Raw genomic sequence first — 21,509 nt, 5'->3', positions numbered from 1 at the left:
GTTTTCCCGGGGACCTTGGGGGCAAGTCACACTCTCTCAGCCTCAGGATAGCAGTGGCAAGCCCTCGCTGAACCAACCTGGCCAAGCTCCTCCTTAGGGTCACCCTAAATCGGAAAGAAACCGGGATAGAGGGAGAACCATTTTGATTTGGACTCACATGGAAGGAAGGAGATCCCTTTCCAACAAGCAGCAGGCAGGCAGTCAGGGGCTGCCTCTGAGAAGACCACCAAGGTTTCTTTTTTTAATAAACGAGGACAGTTGGAAAGAGTCTCCGTGAAGTGAAGAAATGCCAGTGTGTTTGAAGTATTCGTTTAAACAAAAGCCATATCGGCCATTCTGTGGTCACTCTGAGAGCCCTCAAGGCCCTTCCTTGGAAAGACGTGGATCTCAAGGAGTGGTCGACTTCAAAGATCTAGTCTGTGTAGAATCAGTGCCTAGAGAGAGCCCTTGTAGCCCCTTTGAGACTAACTGAAAGGAAGACATGGGCAGCAGGCGCTTTCTCTTCCTGCCTGCCTCGGGTGCTTTCTTCTTTTTAGGCAATGCCCCTTCCATCGCAGAGATCAGGGCAGGAGAAAGAAGGGAAAGACTTCTCAAAAAGAGCACTAAAGGGCAGTTTAGGGACTTGGGGGGAGCAGATGATGAAGACGACGAAGAAGAAGAAGACAAAAGGCGGAGGAGAGAGAGAGAAAGAGAAAGAGCCAGAGCGCCCGCCTTCCTCCCCTTTGGCGGCTCTGGCGCTTTTGAGCTCTTCGGAGTCAATGGGGGGAAAGCCATGTCGAGTTGTCTTTTTGGGGGGCCAATGGCGAGGCGAGGCTGGCGAGGGAGGCTGTGATTGGCTGGGCGGGGGTTCTTAGCCCGCGCTTAGCCCCTGCTGCTAGTTCATGTCTACTGAGCTGAGTCCAGCTGGCGCCAGGGCTGACCCAGGAGCAGCAGCAGCAGCAGCAGCAGAGGAGGATGCCGCTTGGGCCGGGAGGGCGCAGCAGCCAGGGGAGCCGGACCCAGCAGGCAGCCAGGGCCCTCCTCCCTCGCCCTTCTCTCTCCGCAGCAGCAGCAGCAGCAGCAGCAGCTCCCTCCTGGCCCTGAAAGGAACTTCCCCAACCTTTGGGGAGTCTGAGTCAGTCTGCTGGGGGAAGGAAGAGCTCCCTGTAAGTATGCCCCGACTTAGAGGAGAGGGGAGGGAAGGAAGGAAGGAAAGAAGGGAGGAAGGACAGATGGAGGAGAAAAGGCTTCCCAATGGCTGCTTTGAATGCTTTCGGGTTTCTAGCATCAGCATTATCCTCACTGTCGTCGTCGTCGTCATCAGGGTTCTTAAAGTCTCTGAACTCCCTTTCGGAACACATCGGAGGGCTAACTTCAGTCCCCTTCCTCCTCCTCCTGCTGCTGCTGGTGATTTCTCAGTCTGAGCTGCCTTTCTACCCGAGGAGGTCGGAGGGCTAGCCTCAGTCTCTCCCCCACCGTCATTAGCCTTGGGATTTCTCACTTTGAGCTCCCTTTCTAAGCCCAAGCAGATCGAAGGGCTGTCTTTAATGAATGATCCCCCTCCTCCTCCTCCTCCTGATTCCTCAACGGGAACTTTCTTTATAAATATGAAGTGGAGGCTTTCACAGTTTTTGCTGGGTTTTTCGGGCTCTGTGGCCATTTTCTAAAAGAGTTTCTTCCTGACGTTTCGCCAGCCTCTGTGGCTGGCATCTTCAGAGAATGTCTTCATAAACCCAAGGAGATCGTGGGGCTATCCTCAGTCTCTCCCACGCCACCTCCTCCTCCTCCTCCTTTCTCCGCTTGAGCCCCCTTTCTAAACCCACGTCGATCGGAGGACTGTCTTTAAGAATCCCGCCACATCCTCGTCATTATTATTCCTCCGTCTGAGCAGCATTTCTAAGCACAAGTCGATCGGAGGGCTGACTCAGTTCAATAGACATGAATCCCCCGTTTTTGTTTGTTGTTGTTCTTAGCCTTCGAGTCGTTTCCGACTCAAGCCCAACCTACCCCAGGGCTTTCTGGGAAAAGTGGGTTCAGAGGCGAGTCCTTGCCCTGGCCTTTCCCTGAGGCTGAGAGAGTGTGACTCGCCCCAAGGTCGCTGGCTGGCATTTTTTAAACAAGTAAAGAAATGGGTACTTACACTTGGTGCAGAGAAAACAGGGTTGAGGGAGAAGAGGAGGCGGAGGCTTGGGGGTGGCCTGCCATGGGCCAAAGAGGAGCCCCCTTTTTCTTCCCTTCCTGGCTTTTGAGAGTATTTTACTATATTGTACTGTAACCCGCCTCGATCCGCAGGGAGAGGCGGCCTAAAAGTTGTTGTTAATTATTTGGGCAGAGCTGTTCGGAGCCCTGCTTTCTTTTTCTTCTTCTTCAAAGGAGGTGTGCTAACCCATCCTTCCCTCCCTCCCTTCCAGGTGTTGATCCAGCTGTGTCTGTGTCTCTGTGTCGTTGTTGTTGTTTTGGGGAGGGGCCTCCGCAGCCCCTCTCTCTCGGCACCGCTTTAAAAAGGAGCCGGAGGCGTCGGTGCTCCTTTCGGCGTCCCTTCTTCTTCTTCTTCTGAGGCCGGCTCTCCTCCTCCTCTCCAAAGGCAGCCCAGCAGCAGCAGCAGCAGCAGGAGAAGCCGCCATGGAGGTGGCCACCGACCAGCCCCGCTGGATGGCCCACCACGCCGCCGTGCTGAACGGGCAGCACCCGGAGAGCCACCACCCGGGCCTGGCCCACAACTACATGGAGCCGGCCCAGCTGCTGCCTCCGGACGAAGTGGACGTCTTCTTCAACCACCTGGACTCCCAGGGCAACCCCTACTACGCCAACTCGGCCCACGCCAGGGCCAGGGTCTCCTACAGCCAAGCCCACGGTAAAGACCACAGCCTGGCCCCCTCCGGCCCCGGCCCTAGTCTCGGGGGAGCCGGGCTCCGGGAAATCCCGGCTGCAGGCAGGCAGGCAGGCTCCTTAGGCCGAGCCAGCTTGAAAGGCTTCTTACAGTTCTAGGCCGGAGTGGGTCTGGGTCTGTTAGGGAAAGAGGGAACAGAGAGGCCGCAGTGGAAAAGAGAGCACTTGACAATGGGTCCTGGGGACTTAAAATGGCTTCCAGGACCCTCCGCGGATATCAAAATCCGTGGATGCTCAAGTCCCGTTAAATACAGCGGCAACGGGAAAGGGCATCCCTTATAGAAAATGGCAAAAACCAAGGCTTGCTTCTGGGGATTTATACTTCTTTGGATAAAAAAAAAGTCCGTGGATATGGAGGACGAACTGTCTTTTAAACCCAGGTCTAGAGCTTTGCCTATGCTTCCTTGGAAAGCATCCCGCCAAGAAGGAGTCAAGGGGTAAAGCCCCCTTCTTCAGTCCTCCTCGCGGGTTTCCAGCATGCGGCTTTGGTGTTTTATTGTTAGTCTTGTTGCTCCGGCAGTTTTTCTTCTTCTAAGCCTAATAAGTGTGATTCAAAGGCATAGTCTGGGAAAGCAGCAGGGAAAGGGAGACTAATTTTAAATAACGATTCAAAGACCTAGACCCCTTGGTTTGGAAAAATCGGTAGCAAAAGGGATCGAGTAGCACCCTTTCAGACTAACTTTGAATCATGATCTCAAGATCCAGCCCTGTTAGTCTGGAAAAAAATCAGTAGGCAAAGGGATCCAGTGGCACCCTTTGAGCCTAAATTTGAATATGATTTAAAGACATAACGTGTTAGTTTGGGAAAGGAGCAGGGAAAGGGATCTTGGAGCAGCCCCCTTTCAGACTAACTTTGAATAAGGATTGAAAGATCCAGCCGTGTTAGTCTGGAAAAGCAGGAGGCAAAGAGATCTAGTGGCACCCTTTGGGAATAACTTTGAATAAGGATTCAAAAACATAAGCATGTTCGTCTGGAAAGTAAGTAACCAAAGGGATCTTGTAGCACCCTTGGAAAGTAACTTTGAGTAAGAATTCAAAGACCTAGCTGTATTAGTCTGGAAAAATCAGTAACCCAAGGAATCACCCCTGGAGAGTAACTGAAGAAGGGTTCAAAGATATGGCCATGTTATAGCCTGGAAAACAAGTAGCCAAAGGGATCTTGGAGCACCCTAACCGCCGCCTCAGAGGTGCTACCAGATCTCTAATAAGTCTAGTTTAATTAGATCGTCCTAACGAATCTCAGCCCGCTTTCAGCCTGGCTTCCCAGACGGGGCCCTTTTTCTGAGGCCTTGCTTGAAAGGCGCGCTTAATGGCGGCCTGGACTAAATTGTGTGAGGAGATTTTGAGAGAGGGCCCACAGGCTCCTATGTAGCTTTGTGTGTGTGTGTGTCTATATATATATCTATATATATGCAGTTAACAACAACAATATATCAGAGTGTGCTGGGGGACCAGAGCTCCCCTTTTTCCTGGCCGCGTCCTCCATTTCCACCTCTTTCTGTCCAGGAGGGATTCCAAAACGTCCTCCATTTGAGAACCAGGACCATTTATACCCAGTGTTTTTGAGCCTTTATTGGGCCTTGTCCTCCCCTTTTTATCTGGAAGGCCTCTTCCACATTTTGTCCCTGGTAATACTGGACAATTATGGCAACCCTCTATATGTGTGTGTACGTGTCTTTGCGTTTGTGTAGAACAATTGCTCCCTAAACTTTGGTCTTTCAGCCATTGTGGACTCCAGCTCCCAGAATCCCAGGCCGTCGACCCAGAAGGCTGAGGCGCTTCTGGGGACTGAAGTCCAAAACATCTCCAAGTCCAAAGTTTGGGAATTATTGCTGTAGAGCAGTGGCTCCCCGAACTGCAGTCCTCCAGAAGTTTTGGACTTCAGCTCCCAGAATCCCAGGCTGTTCTGGGAACTGAAGTCCAAAAACACCTGAAGGTCCAGAGTTTGGGAATGATTGTAGTAGAGCCGCGAGTTCCCAAACTCTGGTCTTCAGGCCTTTTGGCCTTAGTTCCCAGAATCCCAGGCTGAGGAGCCCCTGGGCCCCGAAGTCCAACATCTATCTCCCTGGAGCTTTGGCCCAGGTTGGAAGCCGGGGAGGGCCTTCTTGGTGGCGGTGTGTTGCTGACCTCTCCCTCCCTTCTCCCTTCTTTCCCTTCTGCAGCGCGGCTGACCGGGGGCCAGATGTGCCGCCCGCACTTGCTCCACAGCCCCGGCCTGCCCTGGCTGGACAGCGGTAAGGCGGCGGCCCTGCACCACAACCCCTGGACGGTGAGCCCCTTCGCCAAGGGCCCGCTCCACCCCTCCGCCGCGGGGCCGCCGCCCGGGGCCCTCTCCGTCTACCCGGGGGCCGCAGGAGGAGGAGGAGGCGGCGGAGGAGGAGGCGGCGGCGGCGGGGGCTCGGGCTCGGTGGCCCCGGCCTCCCACGCGGGCTCCCACCACCTCTTCGGCTTCCCGCCCACGCCGCCCAAGGAGGTCTCCCCGGACCCCAACAGCGGCAGCAGCAGCGCCGCCTCGCCCGCCTCGGCCAGCCGCCCCGAGGAGAAGGAGGCCGGCGGGCTCAAGTACCAGGTCTCCCTGGCCGCCGAGGGCATGAAGATGGAGAGCGCCAGCCCGCTCCGGAGCAGCCTGGCCGCCGCCATGGGGGCCCAGCCGGGCACCCACCACCCGATCCCCACCTACCCCTCCTACGTCCCCGCCGCCGCCCACGACTACGGAGGCAGCCTCTTCCACCCGGGCAGCTTCCTCGGGGGACCCGCCTCCAGCTTCACCCCCAAGCAGAGGAGCAAGGCCCGCTCCTGCTCAGGTAAGGAAGGCCCCGCCACGCCTGCCCTCCCTCCCTCCCTCCGGCCATTCAGTCCCCCCCCAGCACCATCCGCATCAGGGGGAAAATCAATCCGCTTTGACACCGCTTCAGCCGCCGCTGGCAACTGGACCTTCCAGAGACCTTGAGCCCCCTCTTGTCGGAGAGCTCTAGAGGCCCACGACCATACATAGAATCACGTGTGTAATATATATATATATGTGTGTGTGTGTGTGTGTGTGTGTGTGTGTATATATATATATATATATATATATATGAGATACATAGAATCAGTAAGGAAAGGGGTCTTGTAGCCCCTTTGAGGCTCTGGAAGACCAGTCTGCAAAGGGTCCTTGAATCCCGTTGTGGAAATAACTCCTTGAAATAAATAAAATCTTGTAGAAGCACCTTTGAGAACCTGGAAGATGAGTCTGCAAAGGGATCTTGTATCACCTTTGAGACTATCTGTTAGGCTCCAAAGTGCTACAAAATCCCTTTGCATACCGCTTTTCTCGATTAACACAGCTATGTCTTTGAGTTCTACATAGAAACATAGAGTTGGAAGAGAGCTCAAGGGTCATCCAGTCCAGTCCCATTCTGCCATGCAGGAATACACAAAGCACTCCTGACAGACGGCCATCCAGCCTCTGTTTAACAAAAAACTCCAGAGAAGGAGAGTGCAATTCCTAGAACTCCACGGCAGTTAAAGCGGTGTCAAACTGGATTATGTCTGCAGTGTGGCTGCAGCCTTATATGTGACAAGCAGGAGGTCCTGTGCCCCTTCATAAGTGTTCAGATAAGATGGGAGGCTTGAGCATACTTGTGCTTTCCATGGAGGGCCAGCCTCCTTGGGTATATTTCATGGGTTATCAATGTGGTAAAAAGTTAATTTTAATTATCGGTGAGGATGCCAAGGGATTAGGAGGGATCTTGAGGAGCGCTTGCCTTACATTTCCATTTGGAAATGCAGAGCTCTGGAGGAATGGTGCCATTTAGTCGTTAATGAAAGAATTCCTGTGTATGTTACTGTGCCAATGCCATCTCTGCAAGTCCTGGGTAACAGGACTTATTGGGCTGTTGTTTTATATGATCTACTCCACTTTACAAAAGCTAAAACTATAAATGCTGGAAAGTGTACAATGCATTAATTAGTTTAAGACCCTCCCCCCCAAAAGTTATATTAATTCAGGTAAATTATATCCAATTTATTAATTCAAACTAAGTTTACCAGCCCTTTGACTTTCTAACTGCAGTCATCAAACCAGGTTAGAATCACTGCTCCATGTAGGAACACACACTGAAAACTGGATTTTTTTAAAAAAACTCTCCTTAAATCCCCTGATCTTGTGTGTAGAGTGTGGTTAAATGTGTTAAGGAGTAGGTAAATAATCTGGATTAAGTGATCTTGAGTGTCATAGGACACGTTAAAAAAAAAAGAAGCCCTCCTCAGACCTGAATGAATTCACATGGCTGAGTTTCAGCGAGAATTGAACCAAAATTGAATTTTGTCTGTGCATTTTACGAAATGGAAGAGCGACTTGGAGCAGCAGCAGCAGCAGCAGCAGCAGAGGCATCTCCTCCAGTTCTCAGAAGTTTAGTTCTTCCTTGTTAATTGGTTGTTCCGCAAGCTGACTCTCTTCACCACTTTCTAGCCACTGGTCTCTGCAGTATTTGGTCACTGCTGGGCCCAAGGGATTCAGTAATCCCCTTTTAAAAAAACAACAACCCCAAAACCTGGCAGATCTGAATTATGCAAATAAGGGTTTATATTGGAAAACCTCTTAAGGCAGCCACATAAAGGCCTAGGCCAGCTGTATTCACTGGAAATGCCTGGCAAGACCCTGTTTTCCTTTGCCTCCTTTTGGGGGGGATTTCGACTGAGTTGCTTTTGTTAACTTGCAGTGAAGTTCATCTTTATTAAAGCAGTGCGTTTAACTGTTTAGGGCGAAATTTACAAGGGCTTTTTCTTAAAACTTCCAGAAGGCCTTATTTCCTTCACGTTGCACAAAGAACAAAAGTTCAACTATAGTTTACATACCAGCGCCAACTATTAAGGAACCTTGTAAATACTAATTTAAATGAACCCAATAAAAGCTGGAGGGAGGGAAATAAGTGCCACTTATCTTAACTCATGTCCATCCCTGCTTGTTAAATAAGGATCTTTTAATATTTGCCTATCTGTTCCTACAAATAAAATCTCGGGGGCAGAGAAGATCATCTTTTTACTTAATTTCCTTTCAAGATGCTTTCGTTTTCAGAAACCATACCCTGATAAACACAGTACACTGTGCTTTGCTACGTAAATGTAATTTTTTACAGCATTTATATTTCATGTTTTAAACCCCTTGAACGAGATGCGTGTGTGTCTGTGTGTAGAATTTAATGCGGCTATAAAGAAAAATAAAACAGGACACACACACACACACACACACATCTCTTTTCCAAGTGGCTAGTAACTCAGAAATATGATCTCTTTTATGAGTATTGCAATGAAAATATCACATGTTTTTACTGACTCATGATCTCCAGCTCAAATCAGTTTCTTTGGAAAGGGAGGGAAAGAGACAGAACAAAATTTCACAGTTTGCTCCGTACCTGAACCCGTTTTTGTAAAACCAAAACTACGTTTTTAAAAGGCTCCGGAGCGGATAAACAATTACCTTTGAAAGTTAGGTCTCCCTGCCCCCCTGCCCTTCTTTCCCACAGTATAGGGCTTTTTATTAGATCTGCGTTTTCCTACATCTTGTAATGGAGACCCTGTGCTGTAGTTGGAACTGGGCAGAGTTCGTGACCATTTTATGTTTTTGTAGGAAAAGCAAGGCTCACGACAAGGCGACTCCTGCAGCTTCCTGCCTGAGGAGGGACAAAAGCTAGGGAGGCAGCTTCACAGAGCTCCCTCGTTTTTCACTCCAGCCTGGACTGTTTAAAAACCACCCACTCCATAGATTAAAGGAGACATACATGCAGCTGAACTCAGCATGGCCTGCTTGAGTTACTGGCCAAAGTGTGTTTCCTCTGCATTGAATACTGTATGATTTGCATAAGCTATGCTGGAAGAATTTCCTCTCTTAACCAGACTTGCCCTCAGACTAATGAACTTTTAGCAAATATCCTCTCCCCCGGCACCCACCCACCCACGTTTTTTTTAAAAAAGAAGGGAAAAAAAGAAGCAAGCATATATCACAGACCTTAAAGAGTCAGTATAAATATGGATAATGCGAGCAACCGAGCAACAGAGAGAATACACCATTAATTAGAACATTTGCATGAACTGTAAAGCACATGTGAAGTATATGTAAGGTACATTGCAAATGTGAATTGCTTAATGATTTCCAGAAGACCTTTAAAAACAATTTTTTCCTTCCCTGTCTTCAAAACTGTTGCTCCCCTATTTAGGTTATATATTCTCTTTCAAATGTTCTGCTCTGTTGTCAGAGCATTTTTGCATTCATGGGGAAAAGGCCATAGGTAGGGAAGTTGATATTTTATCTAGCTAATGCAATCTATTAGAGTTTTTGCTGTTTCTATTTTCTTAAGGAGATGGTGAGGGCAAGGGGAGGGAAGAAATATATAGTGTGGCCATAGAGCAACTGGATTTTGGAGAAACAAAATATTTTCTACTACACTTCTGGCTCATGCACTGCCAGTTTTGTGGGAGACTATTTTCTGATCATTGTATAAGAAACAGTTGCTTCAAATCTGTCTGGCACCATTGCTCTCTCAGAGAATTTAGACCTCTGTTGCACGCCTTGTAAATGTTTGTTACTGCTGTCTTCCCCCTTCCCCCAATGCTTTTCTTTGAAAAATATAAACTGAATGATATACTGTATTGATTTATGGACTCTGCCTAAAAGGACAATGCAAAAAGCTTTTGTGAATTTGTTTTTAAAGAAAGAAATCCGGTTTCTTCGTGTTTCCATTTAGAAGGCAGAGAGTGTGTCAACTGTGGAGCTACTGCCACCCCTCTCTGGAGAAGAGACGGTACTGGGCATTACCTGTGTAACGCCTGCGGGCTCTACCACAAAATGAACGGTCAAAACCGACCTCTCATTAAACCTAAACGGAGGCTGGTAGGTGTTTTTTTCCTTTCCCAGGTTCGGGGCTAAATGATTTAATGGGACCACACACAGGCAATATGATGGAAAGAGAGAGGGCAGCTTGACCCGTCTCTGTGCTTGGAGCCTGTGTGGAATTGAGATGTTGTGCTGTACCTAGGATCTATGTCACTCAAAGGTCACAGTGTAGCCTAGGGACAGATTTCATGGGCTCCACCCAGAGCAGTGTATGCACCAAGATCTAGAACAATGGTTACTTAGTATGTGGGTATGTGCGCGCGCGCGTGCACACACACACACACACACACAGAGCACGTATATGGATAGTGCTTTGTCAGATCCATCATTTCATTACAATCTGTACAACTGTCCTACATGGTAGATCAGTACCTTATGCATATGAAAGAGTATATGTGTAGTGTATGTGTGTGTGTGTGTGTGTGTGTGTGAGAGAGAGAGAGAGAGAGAAAGCGGCTGTCTCAGGCTACCTAGTGAGTCCATAGTCCAAGTGAAGTTTAAATCAGAGGGTTTCTTATTTGCAGCTTGGTTAAGCAGCCTGTGTGTCATCCAAGTTCACATACGTGCTGCATATAATTTCTCTAAAATGCCTACCTGTCTGAAGGTTATGTGACCAGTTATGCCTGTCTATTTCCCCCCCTGTGGCTTAATTCCCTCCATTTTATCCAGAAAGGACAAATTTAATGTATCTAACTGCTGAGGCTGTTTTAAAAATACCCTGGAACTGAAAGTGTTAGTCATGAAGACTTTCCCAGCCCCCAAATACAAAAATATGAACTGAAGCAGAAAGTATAATATACATACATATGTGGCGTAATGGTCTGAGTGTTGGACTAGGAAGGCAGTGGTGGCAAACCCCTTCTGAACAAATCTGGCCAAGAAAACCCCAGATACATTGGGCTTAGGGTCGCCAGAAGTCAACTTGAAGGCACACAACAACAACCAATCAGCATGTATGTATAAAAAGTCAGTTGAGTCAGTGCCACTGATATTTGCTCAATTATTGTTTTGATAAAGTCATTTCGTAGTCATAGATTCCATGGCAAAACTAACATTAGTCCTCTTCTTGGGCAATCCTCTAATTGCCCTTTTAAAGAGCTGATTATTTTTCCATGGAGTCACCTATACTTTGTATTTTCATTTGAGGGATTTTTTTTAAAAAAAATTCTGCGCTCTTGGTAGTAGTTTCCTATCCGGATATCTGTACTCTGAAGATAAGGAAACTTTGTGTATCTGTTTCCTGACTCTAAAAGCTTTAAAGAGTTTCTATAGGCAAGCCATGCCAGTCAGGCAGTCTGTTTTGAAATTGCAAATATGCTCCCCTCTCTTGTTAAAAAGAAATGTGAATAATAATAATAATAATAATAATAATATTGTTTCTTTCTTGGACCAGTGTGATTTTGATAAGAGGGCTGGGGTGGCTAAACATCTCCTTGCTATTTGGGGGGCATTTTTGCCAAAGCAGGACTTGGGAGTCAAAAATGATCTAATGCTGGGACAGGATACAGAGGATTTCGGCTGTGACTCAGAATTTCAACAGGGCAAGCTTCTTAATGGCTTGCTTTCCTTCTGAAGTGACTGACACGTCCAGAAAAATGTTAAGACAACAGTGTAACATTATCGTCTCACTCACAGGCTGAACTCCATGCCAGACTAAATGGGGACAGGCCGTTAGAGTTAAGCAGCAGAGTCTAGTATCAATAAACCATCTCAAATATGCAAACATAGCTCTCTGCTTTCAAATGCTTGATGGAGTCTCTGAGTTCTTAACTCACTGCCCAGGGATGGAGTTGGGGGGTTGGGGGAAAGTTTCTAGAGTGTGTTCCTGTTTTGTTTTTTTGTGAAGCTATTGGATCAGGAAATGCAAACAGGAGGGTCATCTGAATTTCAGAAATGAAATTATTATAATCCATAAATGTTGACAAGTTCTCACTCTTGTCTAGCAATAAAGAGATTTGTTTTTTTACAAAAATATATGGATCAACATTTAACTTTTAAAAAAAAATTGGTAAGACTGCCAAAACCTAACAAAATTAGGAAACCCAAATAAAATAGTGTCTTCATTTGTACACAGTCTATTCTGAACCTGGCTGTGGAGCAGGATTTTTTTTTAAAAAACACTTTAAATAAAAGAAACTGTTTATAAACTGTATCCGAAAACATTGGCCTGGAAAAAGATAAGAAGGATAAGTAATCATCCTGATCCAGTGATTGGGATCAACATGCTGCTCTCCTGCAATGAAGAGTGCTGTATGAGCCAGGTGGTTAGGAGTTTAGGTGAGGGAGTCATGTATCAGTCAACCACCTGCACATTCAACATGGTGTCAGTATTCTAAGAGAGAAGGGAGTTGTTGGAGATCTTTTGCCAATAGCAGCTTAAGTCCATGGTGAGCTTTGTGGCATGGATTCACTGATTGCCAAAGAAAAAGCAAGGATGTGCACTGTTTGGGAAAGAGGCTGGAAATATATTTTTTGCCTATGCCTCCCAGAATCCTCCAGCCAGCATGGCCACAATGGATGGGAGAATTTGAGTACTGTAGCCTCTTTTTCAAGCCTTGGCTAGGGGGCCTTTTCTACCCCTCTCATATAATTAATTAGTCAGAAAGTGCATTGACAGTACTGGTTTGCCCTTGTGGCTCAGTGAGGGAAGGGAGCCCTGTTGATGTATCTAAGCAGGCCTCTGTGCCATTGAATGGGGTCTAAGGGGGTGGGGGTTAGACTTCCTAGCCTTTACTACTATGTGAAAAGTGGGAGTTCAGGAGGTTGGGTTTCTGTTGTGCTTGTCATTCTGTCGATCAGACTCCAAAGAACCCACATGTGTTGGTGGGCAGGGGCTGTAGCCTTAGTGGCAAAACACAGGATTTTCCAGTACAATGTTGTGGATTCAATCCCTGACACCTCCAGTTAAGGCAAGGATTAGGCACCATATGCTGTGAAGGACTGCAGCCTGAGATCCCAGAGAGCCATTCCCCTCCAGATGAAACTCGGGTACAAGGAGCTTCTGGAAATAGGTCATCAAGTACATCTAGCTTTTTCCCCTGTAGCTCTTCTAAAGAAGCTGCTTTCCTTTGACATATGTAGGTTTGTCTTTAGTTAAAATGGAATATTTAGAAGGTGCTGTGTTTACTAGAAAATGCTTATGAGTTAGGATAATTGATTTCCTTATTTATTTTATTGATTCAACCATACTAGGTTGGATCTGGGTGCAGCTAGACATACTATAGTCAAGCAGTGTTAGAAATTGTAAACATTAATTAAATCTTTCTCTATAATTCTTGAGATCTGGTGCTTAAAGAAAGAGATTTCAAGGCTCAGGATGAAATTGTGAAAATCATCACAGTCTTTTTGGTTGTTGCTGAAGTGTAGCAAATACTGAGAGAATCAGTGTGCATAGTGAAGTTGGTTGGGACAGTGATCCTTCTGTTTAGGAGCTATGCTTGTGTTTTGGATGCACTAAACCTTGCATTGTCTTGAAGCTGAGCTCATATAGAATAGAACACTGTTAGCGCTCTGTGTACTTATGTTTTGTGTGTGTGTGTGTGTGTGTGTGTGTGTGTGTATGTTTATGTGTTTTCAAGTTGCCTGCTGATGTATAGTGAACTCAAATTTCATAGTGTTTTCTAAGGCAATGAATACTCAGAGGTTGTTTTGCCAGTTCTTTCCTCTGAAATATAGCCTACACCACCTGATATTCATGAGTGGACTCCCATCAAAGTACTAACCAAGGTTGACCTTGCTTAGTTTTCAAGAACAGACAGGATCTGTTGCCTTTAGGGTATTTGGGCACTTCTGTGTACTTCTCTCTGTGTTGTGTGCCTTCAAGTCATTTCCAACTTATGACAATGCTATATCATGGGATTTTGGCAAGATTTGTTCAGAGGAGGTTTGCCATTCCCTTCCCCTGATGCTGAGTGTATGTGACTTCCCCAAGGTCACGGGGTTTCAGAGCCAAACTGGGAATCAAATCCTAGTCTCTAGAGTCATAGTCCAACACTCAAACCACAATACCCTTTCTCTAATCCAAAAGATATAGTATACAATTCTGTTCTATACTTTTACATAGTGGTAAAAAGTGGAGTGGATAATGTACCATTAACTGTACCATTACCACTTAACTGTACCATTTCTGGCAAGATATTGAGCCTGCAGAAATTAGATTAGCATCTCAGGCTGGGCCATAAACAGCTGTAATGATGTATAACTTGTTTGCTATGGTAGTATAATATTAATAAGACTTTCTGAGAATCAGATTGTTCATGCTTTACCAACCTGGTTCCTGCCAGATGTGTTGGAGTACAACTCCCATTATCCACTCAATATGTTAGGCTGTGTGATATATTGGGGTGTGGGGATGGGAGCAATGATACCTATCAAATTCACCCATCTGTACCAAAAATATTTTCTGAAACAGCATACTTTTGTATGAAGACTTCTTCTTTCTTAAAAGAGAGGGTTCATTTCCCCCAATCCCAACAACTTCTGAAATGACCCCATTGTTTTCAGGGTTATGGGTCACTCAGCCTAGTGTCAATCTAAGGGGAAATGCTTTTTTCCCCCCTGAATGTAAACCTTACTTAATTTATGTTTAGTTCAGAAGTGCTCCCAACCTCATTTAAGACTAAGCAAAGTTAAACTATTGGAATCCACAGGAGTTTTGCCTCTGGGTTTTAGTCACAGATAACTAAACTGTACAGGACTTTAGTACATGTACTCATAGATCCATACAGGTTTTAGGTTACTTGACAGATTTTGCAGTATGGTGTGCTGAAGATTCAGCAAACCAAGAGGGCTACCTTCCTTTGAAGTGCGAAGTCTTGGGGTTTTCGTTAATACAAATTTAGTGAAAGCCATGATAAATACTACAAGTGTGGCACATTGTGATATTACAGTTGTGTTGTAGGCAGAATTTTGAGAGCAGAGTGCTAAGTAACAATGACTTGTTTGAATACACAAAACCTGTTAAGTACTAAATTATAATGAAATAAATTGTTGTCCTGGGTAGAACTAAATGCACTCATGCTGCATTTAACACATGAACAAGAGAACAGTACAAACCCATTTATTCAGATGACCTGACTTATCAGAATCCTGGATAATTGGCATTTACACAGGGCTTCAGTGACATTGTGCTTCAAGAGGGATAGGTAGAGACAGAGTGTGTCCATTAAAAGAATGTTCGATAGCAACTCTGGGATTTTTGATACATCTGAAGTTGTTTGTGCTGTAAAAATGGCAATGAAAAAGAAAGGGCAAGTTGGAGTCGGTGTACTGTTTATTGTACCAGAAAGTTTAGTGTTTGAAGTGTAAGGGCCCAAACGGATATCACAAGGCTGACATCTCCATGTGTTTACCACATTCCCATAGAACACAAAAGTATTTTTTTTTTGGTGAGTTTTAGGAGGTTACTGTTTAAATAGAAAGGAGTACAAGGCATGAAAATCACCTTTCTTCCACTTTACATTTCTGTTCAGTTTTCTCTCAGTTTGGCTCTGGTAATGGAAGTGAGTCAAGATGGGAAGAAACTACTTAAAATATATGTGGACAGGGTAGGGGAGTGCTCATTCTGTGCTCATGCATCTTATGAAAAAAGTAACCTTTTCCCATTGCTTTATACCAGGGGTAGGAAAATTGCAGCCCTCCAGTTGTTGATGAATTGCCGCTCCCAGCATTGCTCACCACTGGACTATGCTGGCTAGTGCTAATGGGAACTGCAGCTACACAGCATCTAGAGGGCCATACAGTCCCTGCCCCTGCTTTATAGAATGACTTGTCAGTTGGTGCTTTTATTCCGCCTTTCATTCAGTGAGCTCAAGGCATGGACCTGCTCTTCACCATTTCATTTTCACAACAATCTTGTGAAACAGATTCTATAGGGACAAAGGCAGATGCTCTCTGACACATTCTACATCCCAACTCTATACCAGCCACTACAAGGCTGTAAATATGTGTTTGTGTGTGTGTGTGCTTCAGTTCCAGCAGAACTACAAGCGGGGGATTGGAAAGGAATTGGAAGGGGTGGACTGAGATTTGTTTAATATAAAATGTTGCTTTTTAACATTAAGTTTATATTACATGCTGACTCCTGAAGGAGCAGCTTCTTCCTTCATATATCTATATCTATATGTACACATATCTTTTTTCTTTAATTAGTCAGCAGCTAGGAGAGCAGGAACCTGTTGTGCGAATTGCCAGACAACCACCACTACCTTATGGCGGCGTAATGCAAATGGAGATCCAGTTTGTAATGCCTGTGGACTTTACTATAAATTGCATAATGTGAGTATTTGCTTGCCTCGAGTCTTCCTTTTTGCTTGCATAGTTGGGATTGATGCCCTGACTGCATGGCGTCTGCTAGCCAGCCCTCGTATTCATTGCAGAGAGTCTTTTTTCTTTAAAAAAGCTCTTTAAGGCTCCCCTGGGAAGTCATGGCCATTCTTTTTTGGCATAATGATGCCGGGTTCAGTGACATTACAATGTATTAGCTTGGCTTCTAAAGCGTGGGTAATTTAGGCAAAATAGAGTTACAGCTCTTGGTTTATAACAAAAGTATTTTGGGTGCCATGGCTCTCCAAAAAATTATGGGGATGTTTCAAATAGATTCATATAAAGGTTAATCCCAGTGGGGTCTCTTTACAATAGTTTAGTGCTTACAGGAAAGAAAGAAAGAACTTGTAAAAAGTCCAGATCAGTTCCAAGGAGAAAATGTTTGATATATTTGAACATATAAATAGTGGAAGATAAAGAGATTTTCCCCTTTCTTTAAAATTCCAAAAACTCCAGCTTTAGAAATGAGTTTAGAGCTGTGTGTACTTCATATATTTTAAATTGGGGAAATGAATGAAGGTTAAGGGTTAAGGCCAAAGAAAGGAGCAGGGGAGACCACGAGAATCTGTCCAACTTTCTTTTAACGTCTTAATGCTTTTTTTCAGCATGGTTTCATTAAACAAATCAATTTTATAAACAAAATCTGCAGGGGCGAAGGAGGAGGGGGGCAGTTTGGCTTGAAAATGGTTTCTGTTTGGGAAACATCCAGTGTCTGTTAAATATCTCTGTGTGTGTATGAATAAGTGTGTGTTGAAATTTTTGCACAAGGTCATTTTGCTTGCATGAGCTTGATTTTCTCATTTCTTGCAGGTGAACAGGCCTCTGACCATGAAGAAGGAAGGAATCCAAACCAGGAATAGGAAAATGTCCAACAAGTCCAAGAAGAGCAAGAAAGGCTCAGAATGTTTTGAGGAACTTTCCAAGTGCATGCAGGAGAAGTCGTCTCCTTTCAGCGCTGCCGCCCTTGCCAGTCACATGACCCCGATGGGCCACTTGCCCCCTTTCAGCCACTCTGGACACATCCTCCCAACACCTACCCCTATCCACCCATCTTCCAGCATCTCATTTGGACATCCGCATCCATCCAGCATGGTCACCGCCATGGGATAGAATTGGGAGATCCTAACAAGACTGCAAAACACTGGGCTTGGCCTACAGGTGACAACAAAGATGGATTCTGCCCAGAAGCGAAACATAGAGGGAAGGAAGGAAGGAAAAGGGGAAATCTCATTCCAGCGTGGTTCAACTCCTAGTGCTAGACTAAAACTTGGTAATTATGACTCTTCTGCAGAAATGCTTTTAATGGTGCCTGTTATGCACTTTCCCCCCCTCAGGTAAAAGGAGAAAGAGGAACTCACCTGTTTGATATGATGCCTGCTCTAGTCCCGGCAGAAAGTAAAGATGGCTGAAGCGGTAGAAGAAGCTGGAGCCAACTTGCTTTCTCTTTGTTCATTACTGTGAATATTGTAAAGAGATTAACCACCTCCTGAAACAGAGGAAGCCCAGTGGTAGCCACCCATGCTGGATTTCTATCACAGACTGGTGTTCTTGGGGGAGGGGAAGAAAAAGGACAACTTTATAATAAAAAAAATATACTTTTTAAGAAAAGAAATCAGACACAGAAAAAATAAAAAATAATTATTTATTTTGCTCTTGTGTTCTAGAAGGAGTGTCAGAACTCTTGCATGAATTTGTGGATCTTTTTGTTTTGTTTTTAAAGATACATCCACCCTAGTAGAAAACAGAGAGGAATTTTTTTTGGTTAATTGTTGTTATTCTTGCTTAATGGCCACACTTTTGACTCTCTTCATTGGTGTTAGACTTAAACAGATCTACTAGCCAAGGGGATGTGTGTCAGAGAGAGAAACATTTAGCTCTAAGGTTACAGTAGCTTCAAGGTGTGGATTATTTTTGTCATAATTTCTGCATTCTCTTCCTCAATGTGAAGATCTTTGGTCAAAAGCATGGCATCCTGCAAGAAGACAGAACACACTGGACAAATGGTTTAGACGTTTCCCATACCTGACTGCAGTGCTTTAAGCCAGGCTTACCCAACTCAGAGCCCTCCAGGTTGCTGGAGCAAAGCTTCCATTATCCCCTGTCCATAACTATGGTTGCTGAGGATGATGGGAGCTGTGCTGCAACCAGTCTGTAGGCACACTAGGTCAGAGATCCCTCTTCCTTCCTCCCAAGTTTCATGATACTGTAGGTGCTGCATTGCCTAGCTCCACAGACTTGTTTTGCTCTGCCTCTGTGTTCTGTACCCTGTGGTCCTCTATGTCAGCGCAGGGTTTCTTTCTGCTTCCCTTGGTGTCTTTATCTGCCTTCTGTCCCTTCCATGCATCTAATAGAAGCACTGATATGTAACGCCTTCTGTAGTGCATGTGCTGGTGTGCTTAACTTCTCCCCTACCAGCCTGTCCTGGAAACCCCCGACTTTAACAACCACTCTTGTGCAAGCATACTCCTTGTATGCTGCACCAATCATATTGGTGGTTCTTGTGCCAACTGTTTAGCTGACAAAGGCAATTCATGGTGCCATCCCTCCTGTGCAGAAAGCCAGCATGGTATAGTGTAGACTATGACTCTGGAGAGTAGGGATTGAATCACTGCTTGGCCATGGAAACCCCTGGGTGACCTTAGACAAGTAACACATTCTCAGCCTCAGAGGAAGGCAAACTCAAACCTCCACTGAATAAATCTTGCCAAGAGAACTCTGTGATAGATTTGACTTAGGGTCGCCATAAATTTGAAACAACTTGAAAGCATACAACAATAACCCCTCTTGTGCATACCTATTGAGCAGTAAGTCCCATAGAATCCAGTGGGGCTTACTCCCAGGTAAACATGAATAGGATTGTATCTTGTGATCAGTCTTGCCACAGATTCAGGCCATTGGCCCATGCTGCTCATCTTGAATGTTGGAAGTGGCAGTGGTTGGTTTTGCAGGAGGTGGCAAGTTTTGAACCTTTTGAGACCTTTCATTTGCATTTGTTTTGTCTCACAGCAGAAGAGAGAAGAACCTTGGGCCCTGATTGCCATTTCTGCCCACCCCCCTTGTGATCCCAGTCTCGCCCTCTGGACTTCCCACTAGGACCCTTAATGGTTTCCTAACATTGCCATAATTCCCCCCTCCCCATTCTTAAAGGTTGAAACTCTTGAAGTTACTGGGGACTTTAAATTGAAATGTGCTGGCATTTGTGGGCCTTTCGCCTTTGACTTCACCCTCCAGTGGAATTCCCCCCCCCCCAAAAAAAATCTCAAACCCTCTCTGAAATTTAATTTGGTCTTCAAGGGGAAACAAGTGGTCAACCCACGCTCTAGCAGAGTGTGTTCTTGGGTCTAATGTGCAACTTCACATCAAAGCAGGAGAATCGCAGAGCTGGGAGAGACCACAAGGGTCCATCCAGACCAACCCTGCCATCCAGGAACTCAAAATCAAAGTATTCCTGACAGATGGCCATCCAGCCTCTGTTTAAAAACCTCCAAAGAAGGAGATTCTACCACTGTTGAACAGCTCTCACTGTCAGGAAATCTCTTTTCCTGTAGCTTGAATCCATTGTTCTGGATCCTATTCTCTGCAGCAGCAGAAAAGCTTGCTCCATCCTCAATATGACACCCCTTCAAATACTTAAACAGGGTTATCATATCACCTCTTAACCATCTCTTCTCCATAGAGAAAAATGACTGTTTAAGCTGGAAGGATCCCGTGTGGCGGGTTGGTTTGAGTTCTGTTCATTTAGCAGTTGTTGCCCAAGATCATTGAGATGTTTAGTAGTCATTGTCCTGCTATATTTTACATGTGTCCAAACTGGAGTTTGCCATCTGTAAGTGTCAGGTTTCCTACTTGGGAAGGGTAAAGGTATCTACAAGACAGATTGGGAAAGGGTGGTGATTGCATCCTTCTAGTGGTTCATTCCACAGCAGCTGCTGAGCAAGGGCTGCAAAAGGAGGAAAACGGGGTACTCTGGCTGTTTCTATAACACATTTTCTATTGTTAAGGGAAATCACAAGTGTTGAGAAAAAATAATCGTCTCCCATTCTGAAACCATATTGTATTTTTTTTTTGAAAAAGCTGAAAAAAATAATAAAGCTCTTGCCAGTGTGAAGTGTATTCTCTTGATTGTTATGATCTGATGACTTTCATGATCACAAAGTCCAGTATAACATATGATGTACATATTTAGCTATATTTCTGATGACAAAATAAAGCCCCTAAGAGCAGAGGGGTTTGGTAATGTAAACCGCATAAGCTTAACTCTGTGACAAGCTTTTTTAATTGTTTTTTTCCTTCTAATTTTTAATCAAGCCAATTGTATCTTAATTGCAAAAGTCTGTTTAAAACAAAGACGAAGGTGTACGTTGGTTTTGTTTTTTGTCCCTAGATATGTAATTCAGCTATCTGATAAAGAACGAAGGACCAAACATCCAAAACAACATTGCTTTCACCCCTTTTCTGGTCTGGGTTGGCCAGTTTTTCCAACCTGATGTCCTCCAGATGTGGTTGACTTCAAGTTCCAGATCCCAGCTACATTGGCTGTGGGATTATGGAAATAGTAATCCAACACATCTACAGGACACTAGTTTAGGGAAGACTGGTGAAGGCATATATAGCTGCACTTTGTGAAGAAGTAAAAATAATCAGATACTAAAATAAAAGAAAATCCAAAAATAAATGAATTAAATTCTATTTTCAATTGACCAAGACAAACTACTCCTTTATTTAGGTGTGTGTGAGAGAGGGAAGGGCAACCTTTTAAAAATATGGTACCATGATATATTATTTCTAACCAAGTCAAATTCCTATTGGGTTGGAAGTGACTGGGTGAGAGTAAGGGAATTTATGATGTTGGGGAGCACATCCCCCCAGCACTATTGCTGATGTGCTCACTATTTGTCTTAGTGGGTTAAGCCCTGCAAAACCTCACTTGGATGAATAAAGGCTGCATATCAGGAGAGCTTGCTGGATAGGATCCACAAATGACAAAGTGCAATATATTGTCAGTCACTGCAGCATAGGAGAACCGCAGTCAGGATTTAAATTATTTTGTACTTGTATCAGCATAAAGATTTGGCAGTATTTTCTGTTGTCTTTTTTTAATTGCTTAATTTTTGGATTAGTGAACTAAGTTATTGTTAATTATGTACAACATGTTTATATATTGTCTGTAAAAAAAAGTGTATGCTTCCCTCATATTCCTTCAAGGTGAATACTGCTAAGAATAATAAAAAAAACCTCCCTTTTTGTGAAAGCGGTTTTTCCTCCATTTTATGCAATCCAGGTGCTGTTGCTTTATTGGAGGCACTTGCACTGCATTAATAGTTCTTAGACTATGGCTGCTTGAAGTCCTATAGGTCAGGGATGGATGTTTCCAGGGTGGGTTCTGCCATTAGGAAGTATGTAGCACATGTGGTTTTGTGAAAAAGAAGCAAACGATGAACTA

General features: G+C 44.9%; 1 protein-coding gene across 4 annotated transcripts; it reads left to right on the top strand.

Annotated features, from left to right (window-relative positions):
* Positions 1-2,601: 2,601 nt before the first annotated feature.
* LOC149321428 (GATA-binding factor 2-like) lies at positions 2,602-21,295 on the top strand. Of its 4 annotated transcripts, none has more exons than XM_089521496.1 (5): positions 2,602-2,833; positions 5,031-5,672; positions 9,594-9,739; positions 15,935-16,018; positions 16,877-21,295. In XM_089521496.1, exons 1-5 carry the CDS (start codon positions 2,602-2,604, stop codon positions 17,174-17,176), a joined length of 1,404 nt encoding a protein of 467 aa, XP_089377622.1. In that variant the 3' UTR covers positions 17,177-21,295. The 4 variants fall into 4 exon arrangements, with proteins under 4 accessions (XP_089377622.1, XP_089377613.1, XP_089377605.1 ...); XM_089521487.1 differs by having other exon boundaries at positions 15,893-16,018; XM_089521479.1 differs by having other exon boundaries at positions 9,561-9,739; positions 15,893-16,018.
* The last annotated feature ends 214 nt before the right edge of the window (positions 21,296-21,509 follow it).

Source organism: Sceloporus occidentalis, unplaced genomic scaffold (assembly GCF_023333645.1).
Source record: "Sceloporus occidentalis isolate IW3139 unplaced genomic scaffold, rSceOcc1.0.p SCAF_1, whole genome shotgun sequence".
Taxonomy (NCBI): domain Eukaryota; kingdom Metazoa; phylum Chordata; class Lepidosauria; order Squamata; family Phrynosomatidae; genus Sceloporus; species Sceloporus occidentalis.
This window is presented reverse-complemented; position numbering and strand designations above follow the sequence as displayed.